We start from the raw sequence: 13,584 nt of genomic DNA, 5'->3' as shown, positions 1-13,584 counted from the left end.
CAGTTTACTGCCTTCAAATCCTCATTGAGGAAAATAGGCCCCAAACCCCATGGTCTAATGCAACTATAACTATTGATTCATATTGTTTTTGTAATAGACGATACTCACACAAAGCTGAAGGGGCTGTTTGTAATAAGGAAGAGTTTCTTGTTGAGGTTAACCAGTCTGTTTAGGACAGCATAAGTTTCATCCCCATGAAGAATGTATTTCTCTATTTTTAAAAAAAAAAGAAAAAGTCCGTATCACCTTTTACTATCAATTTTTTTCACCCGCATATTGTTAAACATTTTGCCAGAGGGTTTTTAAAAAGGTTACCTATGACATCGCCTGGAATGCAGAGGCCCATACTCTTGGGTACACAGCATTATAATTATTGAAATAATAAGCAAGATGAATAGAGAATTACAGCAACAACAAAATAAAAAGCTAGCTTTACATACTAGAAGAGTTTGCCACCCCCATACACAACTGAGTGAATGTGCTTTTGGGAGGCAGGTAAATGTGAGAAGGCTCCCTGTATGTGAAGAGACAAGATGAACAATTACAGTGTCATAGGGCTAACTATATTGTGGGAAAAAAAGAGCTCATCTACAATAGCTATGGCCTTGGCATATGCCCATATGGCACATTTTCCACTTAACTGCTAATATCCCCAACTTATAGGCAAAGAAAATAATGCTGGAGGAATGAAAGGACTGTTCTTTTCTTTGTAAAGCATTCTTGGTCAGTACCAAAATACCTCTTTCAACTCCTTGGATAGCTTTAAGCATAAGCTATGAACATGACCTTACAGTATCTTGCTATTATCAGTATCACTTCTAGTCTGGTGATGTACTGTAAAACCAATAATCCATTTACACACACAAACATTCAATAAAATATGCATTAGCACTGAAAATTAAGAACAATGGATTTAAAAACTTAACTGACCCATGTCCTTCTCAATCCATTTGTACATCATTCCTTTCACGTGCACGTCTTTAATGGCATCCTAGAAAAGGGGAAAACAGCTTTCAGTTTTAAATCTTGAATTAACGGGACTATTTTCTACTGCCTCAAATGCAACCTTGTTGTCAAGATGGATCAACAGAACAACGCAGCTGCTTCATTCGCTGCAAGGACAAAGAGCTAAGAGGACAATAAGCCAAGGACATTCACTATTACAAGTATAAACAACTACATTTATGAATTTGAACATGGTGGGGAGAGAACAAAAAACTTGGTTTTATTCCAGCCAATGGAAATAAAGACATTAACTGTAATTACCATAATGTGTTTCAGAGGGGTACACATGTTAGTGGTTTTTGTTGGTACAGACAAGGAGTCCTTGTGGCACCTTAGAGACTAATAAATTTATTTGGGCATAAGCTTTCGTGGGCTATAACCCACCTCATCAGATGCATCTGATGAAGTGGGTTCTAGCCCACAAAAGCTTATGCCCAAATAAATTTATTAGTCTCCAAGGTGCCACAAGGACTCCTCATTGTTTTTACAATTAATATGTTTACATAAACAATTAAAGTCTAAATTAAATTATGCTTTGGGCAACTTGATTGGTTCTGAAATAATGACCACTGGCTTTGAGTCCCAAGCAGGGTCTGGGAGAGCTCCATAAATGCAACACAAAAAACCCTATGGAAAGAAGTGATCACAGTTATCAGGCTTGGTACACCACTGTTCCTTCACAAGGTCTCTGGGAGTACACCCTTCCAGATGTCAGGCTTCAAGCCTCACCTCTCCTGGGGTGGAATTCTGCAGTTTACCTATTCTCAGACCAGGTTACAGCCCCTGGGTACCAAATCATGACTAATTCAGCAGGATGGAATGGATGGAACCAGCCAACTCCTCTGCAACTGTGGATTTGAGGCCGACTTATCTGTCTCACTGTATTACCTTTCCTGGTTGGCCCTCAACAGCCCCTTTACCGCCTCTGTGACTGAGCCCTGGTCAACACTACAGACTTATGTTGGTATAACTAAGTCACTAAGGAAAGTGGAAAAACCACACCCAGAAGGACACGGTTATACTTGCTGAACTCCTGACATAAACAGGAGGGCTTCTCCCCAACATATTTACCACCTCTCAGGGAGGTAAAGTACCTACGCCAAGGATAGGTAGCATCTTCACCAAGTGTAGACAAGCCCTTACTCTATTCATTACCTACGCTGATGGGAGTAGGCATACATTGTGTCTACCATGAAGTGCTGCAGATGAACCACTGTAGCATTTTAAATGTAGACATAACCACAGAGTTTAATAGAGCCAGAGAGTTTAAGGCCTGAAGGGAACATTTAGTTTGAGGCAGAACTTCAATTTTAACCTGTTCTGTGCAGGCGTCTGTGTCAAGATTTAGGGGGTGTTGGAATGATATAGTGTTCTTCAAGCCATCTACCAAAAAAATTCTCCTTATATAAACAAGGATCATTTAAAAAATATATTGATCTGCCTATGTGTCTCTCTTGCATTATATATAATAAGGTGAGAAAGCCCAAATGGTGCATGGGTGCTGGTCTCTTTCATACATATAGGAAAGAGAGACACCCATGCACTATTTGGACCTTTCCAACCGAGAATCCCAACATCCCCCCATCTAACAAGGCTTGCAAGCTGCACACATTTGTTCCAAGAGTGTCACTCCTCAAATCATCCCATTTTCAGATTGTATTTGTTAAATTTGTTTTACTTCTGTTTTTCAAAGCCAACACCAAATTCGCAGTGGGGGGGGGGGGGTGAAGAGAAGGAGAGTGAGTTACAGAAACTTTTCATTTGTAACAGTTTGGCGTTATATAGAAGTTAAATTTTTCCCTAGGGAGCTTAAACTGGACATTTTTGGATCAGACACGTTCCATCATATCACATGTTGTGCCCCTTCAGTGCAGATTCCTATATCAGGGTCTACAATAATTTTAAACAAACGTTTATATGCAGCAGTAGCTGCTTACCAGATTCCTTTGTGGTGGTGGCAGAGCTGAGGTTCAGTAGCTGCTCAAAGGCCATTTAATTGCTTGCTGATGGAGGACCAGCATTGAAGTTTGAACTGCACATCAGGACATATTTAATAAATTGCGCTTAAGTCTTTCAACATTTGGACTTCAGAGATAAAAATCTGGTTAAACCTAAAAACCGATGCCCCATGTCATTCACCAATAAATCGGTCTACTGGATTAAGAGGCATAGGTACCAAACTGTGATGGAGTTATCACCACAAGTGCAAGCTCCTGTGCAGAAAAATCTCTCTTCTGATGGCCTACCATTGGTGACACAAGCAGACAACAGTAAGTACTTATGTGCCAAATCTATATTCATAGTGGAGAAAAGAATGCAGGTTTGCTAGGCTCCTTGGTCACAGACTCCTTAGCCCACACAAATAAAAAGAGCCCACGTTTATATTGCAGCTGGAACCTTGAAAACCCTGGGAGATACCTCGTGATGTTAGAAAAAGCTCTCTGAAGGATGGCACAGTCAATAAACTGTTATGCCCTTTGTCCCCCAGTACCAAGATTGCAGATCAACCTGAGCCTGTGAACAAATTGCTCACTTGCTTTAATCCCTGGGGCAACCAGTTAATATTTGACCTTTTGACCACTAACAGCACCAGTTAGGATAAGTGTTGCCAACGTGAGCCTGATCCTAAAAATACCTTTTAGTTCACTGAAAAAGATTTCCCACAAGGATGGAGGAGGGGCTGCCAGTTTGTTTCCAAAGCTATTCCCAAAGTATGTGCATCATTATTCTGAGAATGCTCAGTTCTAGGAGTTAGCAACAGAGTGGGAGGAGTTTTGTATTTATTTCTTCACAAGAACTTCTGTCCTACTTTGCTGAATAACATTCTGAACCATGCCTGGCAGATTCTTTGCCTTCCGAAACACAAGAATTAGCCTCAGGGAGTAGTGACAAACAGGTAAGTATATTTACCCTCATCAGTCCTCAAATCAGACAAGATTTCTCCCCTCCCCCAATTCTGCACTCGTTGGACACCCTTCAGAACACATCACTGCAGGCTGATTAATAATTATTGTGCTTTACATGTTCAGAGTATTGTGCCGGTATCAACCCACACAATGCACCCAGTGAGGTATACGCTGTAAGTATCCACTTTATACACATGAGAAACTACAGAAGATAAAGTGAAGTAACTTGAGGCCAAAGAGCAAGCCAATGCAACAGCCAGGATTAGAATTTAAGAATCTGACAGTGCACTCAGTCTTCTGGATCACACTGTAGTGAATATTTTTGCCATCCGTTAATAAATGACATTGTTTAAAATGTGCTTGTCTATACCTATAGTACAGTCATTTGATCCTAAGCTGTAGATCCATCCAATGGCTTTGAAGAAACCACTGACATGACTCCTCAGCACTTACTCCAAAAACAGACTAAATAAGGCCTTTACTACCTTAATATCCAGCCACTAAAATAAAATATGCCATGTCTCTGTCGTCTTTTCCCCTGCCCTGTATATTACAACATTGGTAGGACTGCTCCCAGAGGCTAAAAATTACACAGCTGTTTTATATACTTTCATCTGCTATACAAGGTGAAAATTTCAGAGACTGTAATGGTGAAAAGCGTATCTTCAGATTAATCTACTTAATGAATTGTCCTTTAGAATGTTTAAAATAACCAGACACTATGTTAGTACTAACTGTATATAGATTTTTCTTCAACACTTAGCAGCAGAAAGAGAAAAAGGATTCCATGTTTTGATCATACACATACCTGTATTTTAAATCTGAACATCAGTTCGACAGAAAACTCTAGGTTAGGTTAAAATTAGAACAAAGCTTCCCATTTTCTGAAGTGTAAACATTCAGTTGGTGTTTCGAAACACCAACATCTTTTAGCTCACAGGTCTTTTTGTATTTTGCAATTAATTATAAAATAGTGATACTCAAAGTATCCATGTTCTTAACATCACATAACCTCATAAAGACAGGATAAACCCATCTGTCCTCTAATCACCCCAGTAGGATATTAAGGCCACAGAGTAAAATAGATCATCATCAGTTAGCTCTTGTCCAGTTGTTCTTACACTTTGGAATAGCATGGGTTGAAAGGATGCATCTTCCCTAGGAAAATGATGAGTTAACACAAGGTAAAAAATCTTAGTGAACATGAGTTAAGTAAGATAAACCAGTTGGAGTTTTCACACGTTAGCAGGATGAGGTAAACCAGGTTTACCTTGAACTACCTTGTCTTCAATAGGATTTTACCGTGAGTTAGTTAACACAAGGTTAGAACATTCTCTTTTCCCCCCCAGGGAAGACAAAAAGCACGTTGATGAAGTCCTTAACTTTCACCTAAAGTTTGGACATTGCTCCTCACAAGACCCCACTTAATCAAGTAGGAATTGAGAGCCCCTGTCCATGGAGGAGAAACCATATGTCCTGCATAGGGAGAGACCTGGAGTCTTTTAGGGCTCTATCTAAGTCAAAGGACTCACGGGACTCACCCAAATTTTACCTATAAATGAACCGAAAATTCAGAATACAACCATGCCATTAAGATAGTCAATAATCCCCTCACGTGAGTGAAGAGATATCCTGCCCATATTGGTGGGCAACATCAGAATAATTAAATCAATGCTAAGGGTTTGGTTTTTTTTTTTGTTTTTGTTTTTTGAAGAGGTGGGGGGCTGATTTTATTTTATTAAATTGCCCCTTTTAAATAAAGGAGGATCAGACAATGGTCTACAGATAAAAGCTGGGACTTCCTGAACCAAGTTGAATTAAATAATTCAACTCTTCTGTAATTTCTGGGGCCCTCACCTAGCAGGCCTCTAAATACTACCAAAATAAATGTTAAAATAATAATAAATAATAATAATAATAAATAATAATAATATAGTGATCTAATAGTATACAAAGAGAGCTCAAATGTTGTATTTTTTTTTTTAAAAGCACTGTATGTGCACCAATGCTCCCCAATTAAAAAACTAGATGTTAGAAATTTTAAAAGCTTGAGTTTGGATAGTACAGAATTCACAAGTAGCAACAAAAAGACATAAAAGATTAACTGTGCCATATATATATACACACTATTGCATCAGCATTTCAAGTGTTCCTTATACTCACAGATATGTCCTTGTAAAGATGAACCTGGTCAAACTCAATGCCATGATTTATGAAATAGTCAATGACAGAGGAGAGCAGGGTCATTTCAGGAAGGGAGAAGATGTCCATGAATTGTTTAATTGAAGGACCCTGATCAGAAGGGGAAAAAAAAGTTGCATTAGAAATTGCAAGAAAGCTGTGAACGTGGTGTTAAAGAGTTCAGAATGGTTTCCCATGCCAATTAAGGTGGGGGGTGCTCCCCCCCCCCCCCCGCGGAGCAGGAAGAAGAGAAGAGAAGCACGTGGCCGTAGCCATACCAACTTGTGCTGGGTTCCAGTCAAGCTCCACCAGCTAATTAGGGCTGGCTCACGTGAGTTTCCAGATGAGACTCCAAAAAAAGCCTACGTACTGCTGGATGTGTCAGCAACTTAGTAGGTGACACTCTGCCCTTAAATTAGGTACTTGTATAATATAACAGTTCTTTGGAGCAAACAGGTTGCCTGACCACTATGGTCATTCGATAACCACAGCACTTACTACAAGATATGGGGAATTAGCCAACCTAATAAAGAATTCTTCACTTCCTGTTCAGAACTGCTGTATAACATTGTAGTGCACTGAGAAATGGTTGTGTTCCACTTCCAAAGCAGCTACAGGTATCCCTGTAAATCCCCCTCATCCCTCTCACAAGACTGCCAGGAGGCTGTGTTAAATGTTTATTATGTGTTTCAAGACTCTCAGATGCAAAGGCATCAACACTTCAAAGTATTATGCTTAATTATTCTCCTGATGAGGTTTCAGATGGTATTTAACTCATCAACAAGTAGCAACATGATTTAAACAATGTGTGCCCAAAAGAAAACAATGGCCAGAAAACTCCTGCCACACAATGCGATAGGAAAGGGAGAGAAAAAAACCGTTAAAGGCATCTTTGAAAAATAGCTATTATTGGTATTGTTCTAATCCTCAGTTTCCACGCAACTCCTCACAGTTTATTTCAATCCCATTAATTATACAAAGGCTGAATTTATTGTAAAAAAGTTATAAGATTAGTAATAAAAAATTAAATGACTATGGGCCTAATTTGGCCCCACTGTGAGCAGATGTTACTCCACAGATTGCATCATCAAACAGCAGTTTTTTGGACCACAAATTCTAGTTTAATACAATTTGCTAGCTTTATACATGTAGAGTTCTCTCCTTCAATGCTAAACAGATGCAGTGGTGGTTATTTTGCATCTCTTTCTGACATACTAATATTTGGAAAAGATTCCCAAAATCTCTCCTGAGAGCTGCAGATGAATGAGTAATTTAGCTTTTCATTTGTCTAGAGCCAGAGTGGCTGTGAGTATAATTAAAGACATCTGGTGACGGAAACACAGTTTGGGAAGTGCTTGGAACTGCTCAAGAATCTAGCTATCAAGGATGTCCGTGCACTCGTATACCCCAGAGCCTGGAAGTTTGACCCATAAACAAATTCCCTAGCAAATAGAGACCTATAGGCCCAGCACACTCCAGCATGTCCATGGCCTCAAAGTCAATGCATATGAAGACAGTAACATGGAAATATACACACATAGTATATAGATATGAAGAAGTGATCATGGAAGGCCTGTACCCGTGAAGGGGAGAGGGTGAGTGCTGACTCACTAAGAAACGTATGTCATCAAGCGTTCTAGATACAGTAGGCATCTTTCACCAGGCACAAGAGATAGAGCATTTCCAGAAACATTTTCCAGATGTTCAGTGTCCCCAACCTCATGGTGACAAAAGCACTACCACACAGCTCAGTGAGTGCTCCTTCTCCTCCCCATCGATGGCCAGCCATTATTGAGGGAAACTATGTGCCAGTTCCTCAAACCAGGCCACCAAAAAGTGTTGCATTCAGGCAACACACAGAGTTAAGATACTGTTCCATTTCATCCCAGATGGAAGAGTCCATTGATTCATCCACTGTATTAGACAATATCTATTACAAGAGTGTCAAAACACAGGTGACATTTTAATTGATAAAACATAGCTTGGAATTTGGTTAGTAGACTCATGTGGAGACCTTTGCTCTTGCAAAAGTGTCATGTGATTGTTAATGACCAGAAGTAGTCAGGACTTGTTTTTACATCTGATCCAAGAGACAGAACCTTCTTTATTAACTGATGTAACAACTTGTATTACTTTTCATCCTTCAGTATGAAGGCATTTAATTATATTTGTTCAAGAGCACTTTGGCACTACTAAGATGACACGAACACTGAATCTGTCTATTTAATCCGACCATTGGTCTATCAAGACTAATGCCCTGCCTTTGGCAGAGGTCAATAACGGATACTTCAGGGGAAAACCAAAACCCTGTAGAATGCATGTATGCAGCAACAGAATGTCAAGAGGCATGTGAAGAATTCAGTCCTGAACCTTACGGCAAGGAGATCATGATGGTCCCTCCTGACGTTAAAGTCTATGAGATTAGACCACAAAGTAGTTTATTTATATTTTAGCTTGGTTATAGAATTACCTAACTCCTTTTAAAAATCTAGTTACAGTATTTAGTCCATGACCTTGTTACAGTGCATTCCACAGAGTAACTGAATAGTCATCTCCCCATACTATGGGAGTTGTATAACAAGAAGGAGGGACTGATCAGTTTCTGCTATGCACTCCATAATGTAATTCATATACTTCAGTCAAGTCCCCTTCTAATGCTTCTCCCTTCCAGGCTTAAAAAAAAAGTTGTAAGTTCAGAGTCCAATATTACACCTCTGAACTAAAAAGGCATGTAAATCCTTATGGATTTACTATCCACCGACACTAACCATCTCATAGCTCGTCAAAGGATACTGTAAATATTCAGCTCAAGAAAGAACACAAATGGGTTTTGAAAGTGATTTTGCTATCCTTACTATAAGCCCCTGTAGCTTAAAAAGTGATCATTAAAAAAAGAGATCCAATGTAGCTATGAAGTGATCATGAGGGAATTTCTTCTCCTCCTTTATAGCAAAGTCAGTCAAAGGAGTTTAAATTTGTGTGCAGTGATTTTAACAGATACCTTACAGGTCCAGGTTAGAAACCAAGACGGCAAGCCAAACATCTATGATGAACCTCAGGAGTTCAGGGAGAATCTGTTTTAATCAGCAGAAGCACAGAAAACATTAGCTTGAGTTCTTTGGAAAGTACTTGTAGGAACTTTGCACTGATGTTCTATATTTCTGATTCTAATAAACACTTCCAATTCTCTCTATGCATTTTATTTAATTCAGTTGATCTTTAATGGTTCAGAATTTAATAATTCCTTTGAAGTACACTACAGACACAGGAAGTTTAAAAGTTTGCACTCAGCTGTGAAAGATACAGTAGAGAGGATTTGCTGAACGAGAAATAATACCTAATGGCAGATGAGAGACTCTTTGGATCTCTGGGTCTTTCTGACCACAAATCCTATGCAACATGTACTGTTGTGTTTGGAATGATAATATTAAAAGTCTGGAAGGGAATATGAAAACAGACTTGTCCTAATTAGGATTAAGATTGGTTCAACCAAGTTTGCCAACACTGCATAAATAAGCTGAAGTGGGAAAATTCCAGTTTTTCTAGTTCCATAAAATAAACCTGACCCTCTCTAAAACTGATGTGCTCATCTTACCCCATGGCAGGGCACTGTTTCCAGAAGGAGCCATAAAAAGCATTATACACATTAACCCTTTAATCCACGTAATAAAGTCTTAACATGCTTAAGTGTCAGTCATCTGCCTACTAGCAAGGGTCAATAATAAAATCTACCATGGATTGCCCAACATGTGAGCAAAATTAAGTCCCGATTTCCCAGTAGAGACTGGAGTATGTTCGGTGATATGAGGGGCCTTTGCACATGTCTCTCACATGCACAGACCTGGAGAAGAGCTCCATGTAAATTCAAAAGCTTGTCTCTCACCAACAGAAGTTGGTCCAGTAAAAAAAAAATATTACCTCCCCCACCTTGTCTCTCTAACATGCACAGAGTACCATTGACTGGCTCCTGAACAAACCAGATCCTCATTGCTCATCACCAAAGGAAGATTCTCCTTGTGAAAAAGGGAAAAAATTAAAACTGATCTCCCTGGTATCAAAAATGGGACGAAAAGAAAAAAAAATTGATGAAAATGTTAATGTGTCTAAGAGATCACAAAGAAAGGTAGCTAGTTATATTAGAGCACAAGTACTACTGTAACTATACTTCATATTTAGGGTAAGTGCAAGTCTTTTATGAGTACTGTATGTACAGATATTTCACATTCTAAACAGGTTTCAGAGTAGCAGCCGTGTTAGTCTGTATTCACAAAAAGGAGTACTTGTGGCACCTTAGAGACTAACAAATTTATTAGAGCATACATGCATCCATGAAGTGAGCTGTAGCTCACGAAAGCTTATGCTCTAATAAATTTGTTAGTCTCTAAGGTGCCACAAGTACTCCTTTTCTTTTCACATTCTAAACAGACATACACACAACTTAAGAGCTGTGAATAATTCTCAGTCACAAACAAAGTATTTGCTTTTCCAAAGGGCTAACAGCTTAGATTAGCCTTTCCCATGATAGAGAAATCAAAGTGACCTTGGGTTGTTGACTTAGCACAGCTGACTTAAAGGGGCATTACTGGAATGTTTTTGAGGAAGCCTGCAGTTCAGCTACCAGATGATTCACCAATGCCAGAAGAACTCACTCAGGGTCTGAAACGAGGTTGGGGGTGGGATTTATGAATTTAGTTTTTCCCAAAGTTTCCATGGCATAAAGCTAGACAGTTCTTCCAAAAAGAACATTTGACTCCAGCCCAGTTCCTTTTCAGCCAATATAGACAAATTTGAAAGGTGCTAGTGGAAGAAACTTAATATTGCCAGACCTATGAATGTGCAAAAAACCCAAACACACAGTGAATCTGATCCACAGAGAATAATTAAAAAGCAGTTTCTGGAGCCCTATGCAGTGCTGAAGGCAGATGGATTTCTCTGGCTGTCTGTGCTGCTCACACATGCAGTTGAATAATAATCCAGGCTCAAGGTTAGCCGACGCACATTCATTCTCTGGAAATAGTATTCAAGCCAAATAGAAGCATTGAATACAACATACCTTTTATATTTAACATTTTAAAATGCTTTTTGAGGAACACACACCTATCTAAATATACATTATAGCTCAAAGATATCTCATCATGGAATAGGGATTATAAATTCTAACTCTATAGTATGAGATGATGTATTCATGTAATATTTAAGAAAAGTTTTGTAAATGAGTTCCAATAGTTCATGGATTAGGGACCCAATTTTATGGGGCTCCTGTATAGATTATTTAGGTTAATCTTTCTATCTACCTAATGGGACTCAGTGCTCAGTCTAGAAGATACCATCAGAGATGCTTAGTTTGCAGTTCTCAAACTGTGGATTTGTGTCTCCAGAGATAACATGCTTGTTAACAGCAAAAATGTTTTTAAATAAATAATATATAAAGGTGAGAAACAACAGATCTCAACCCAATTGTCCCTCTGCAAATTTGTGTACACAGAGTCAATCCCTTACCTATCTCTAAAAATGAAAAGTTTCAAAAAGTTAAATGAATAAAAGATTGTTGGGGGCAGAATACATCTGGACAAGGAGAAGAAGTCTGGAGATAAATGCGAGAAGGGAGGAACAGGCAGTAGAAACAAAAAAGTGAAACTGTTTGAGCAGCATATTCCAGAAGTCTTGAGGTCTTTCTGAGTGTAGCCTTTCTTGATTTGAGACCTACCATACCATTCTCTCACAAGAAGGGAAAACCTACAATGGTAGCAGGCCATAAAAGAGACCCATTTTGGGAATATTTTAATTAAGTTCCTCTACCTGTGGTTAAGACAGGCATATGTGCAAAATGCAAACAGTGCAACAAAGAAATACAAGGCCTGGTTGCCCAAATGAAACATCATGAGAAGTGTTCCTTCTCAGGAGGAAGCTGCATTGAAGATGATGAAAGGAACATGTGTCTGAACATGTAGGATCTTCAGGTGGGTAAACTTTTTTATTTCATACTTCTTTCTTAAGGACTGCCTGTCTTCCTTCTGAACTATTCTTGAATTCTCATGTTTGAGCAAAAAATATAGTTGTTACTCTATAGTACTAGCTAGCATTTTAGATGCAGTTGTGATAAAAAGTAAATAGCTGAAATAGGCAGATCTTCCTTTTACAAATTCACCTTTAAAGTAGTACTGAGCGTCAATGAATGCAATGAGTAATACTAAATGAGCAGTATGGCAAGTATTAAATAACTGCATTGGACTTATTTTGTTTAGGAGAATCCATCCTCTACATTCAGGATTCCGAAGACTATCTACCGTCAAGATCACCATCATTTTCTATAGTTTCAGAGCTTTCTGCCAATGATAGATAGTGTTTCAGTCGTGCCATGTATGTCACATGGCCACAGTGTATCACCTGAAGCAAAAAGAAAAAGAAAAAAATCTCCAACACCCAGAAACAACCATAGATAAGTTTGTGATAAGAACCAGCAGATTACAAAAAGAGGTAATTGATGAAAAAATTTCCCGGTTTGTTTATGCAAAAAACTCTCCTTTCCATATGGATTGAGAACTTCACATGGTTCAGTCATTAAGACCAGGATACAGTCCACCCAACAGAGCAGATGTCGCAGGCAACTTGCTGGATAAAGTGTATGAAAGAGAAATTGAGCAGTGTGCAAAAGGTCTAGAGGGTAAAATTGTTAACCTGAATCTTGATGGGTGGACCAATATCCACAATGATCCCATTTTACGTGCATGTGTGACAACAGCAGGGGGGAGAATGTCTTCCTTACAGAAAGAATTGATATCAGGAAATGCACACACAGCAGAATACTTACAAGTAGCAGCAGTAAAAGCTACAACAAGCTGTGAAAAAAAATTCAAATGTCTAGTACGCAGCTTGGTCACAGACAACACTGCAAATGTATCCAAGATTAGAAGAAATTATTTAGAAGAGAGTCCCAAGCTAACATACGGTTGCAGTGCTCATTTGATGCACCTCCCAGCCAAAGACTTCAGTGTTTCAGAAATAAAGGCTAATGTTGTTGAAATTGCAAAATACTTCCGTAACAACCACTTTGCAGCAGCTGCCCTGAAAAAAGTGGGAGGAACCAAGCTCACTCTCCCACTGGACGTGCGATGGAACTCAGTAGTGGACTGTTTTGAGCACTATATCAAGAACTGGCCTAATCTGATGTCACAATTTTGTTCACAAACTGTCAAAATAGATGGCACTGTCACAGCCAAAGTTCTCAACATTGGGCTTAAGAGAAATGTTGAACACATGCTGAGGACCCTGAAGCCTATTTCTATAGCTTTGAACAAAATGCAGGGAAATAGCTGTTTTATTGCTGATGCTGATGAAATTTGGAAGGAATTGAGTGAGATCTTAAAAAGAGAAATATGCAATGACAGTATTACATTACAAGCATTAAAAAAAACAAAACAAATGGGACAAGCACTATCTCCAGCTCATTTTCTTGCAAATATTCTCAATATTCGGTACCAGGGTCAAACCT

At 38.9% G+C, this 13,584-nt stretch overlaps 1 protein-coding gene across 4 annotated transcripts in view; it reads right to left on the bottom strand.

Annotated features, from left to right (window-relative positions):
* NT5DC2 (5'-nucleotidase domain containing 2) overlaps window positions 1–13,584 on the bottom strand; it is a 68,561-nt gene that overhangs the window by 30,668 nt on the left and 24,309 nt on the right. For all 4 annotated transcript variants that reach the window (XM_038409590.2, XM_043518239.1, XM_038409592.2 and 1 more), the window contains exons 6-8: window positions 6,075–6,203; window positions 931–991; window positions 109–211 (exon numbers count right to left, since the gene is read on the bottom strand). In XM_038409590.2, the coding sequence (XP_038265518.1) occupies window positions 109–211; window positions 931–991; window positions 6,075–6,203 (293 nt within the window). The remainder of the gene's footprint in view (window positions 1–108; window positions 212–930; window positions 992–6,074; window positions 6,204–13,584) is intronic.

The sequence above is a fragment of the Dermochelys coriacea genome, chromosome 7 (genome assembly GCF_009764565.3).
Source record: "Dermochelys coriacea isolate rDerCor1 chromosome 7, rDerCor1.pri.v4, whole genome shotgun sequence".
Classification (NCBI taxonomy): domain Eukaryota; kingdom Metazoa; phylum Chordata; order Testudines; family Dermochelyidae; genus Dermochelys; species Dermochelys coriacea.
The sequence above is the reverse complement of the archived record's forward strand: the minus strand, read 5'-3'. Positions and strand labels throughout refer to the sequence as shown.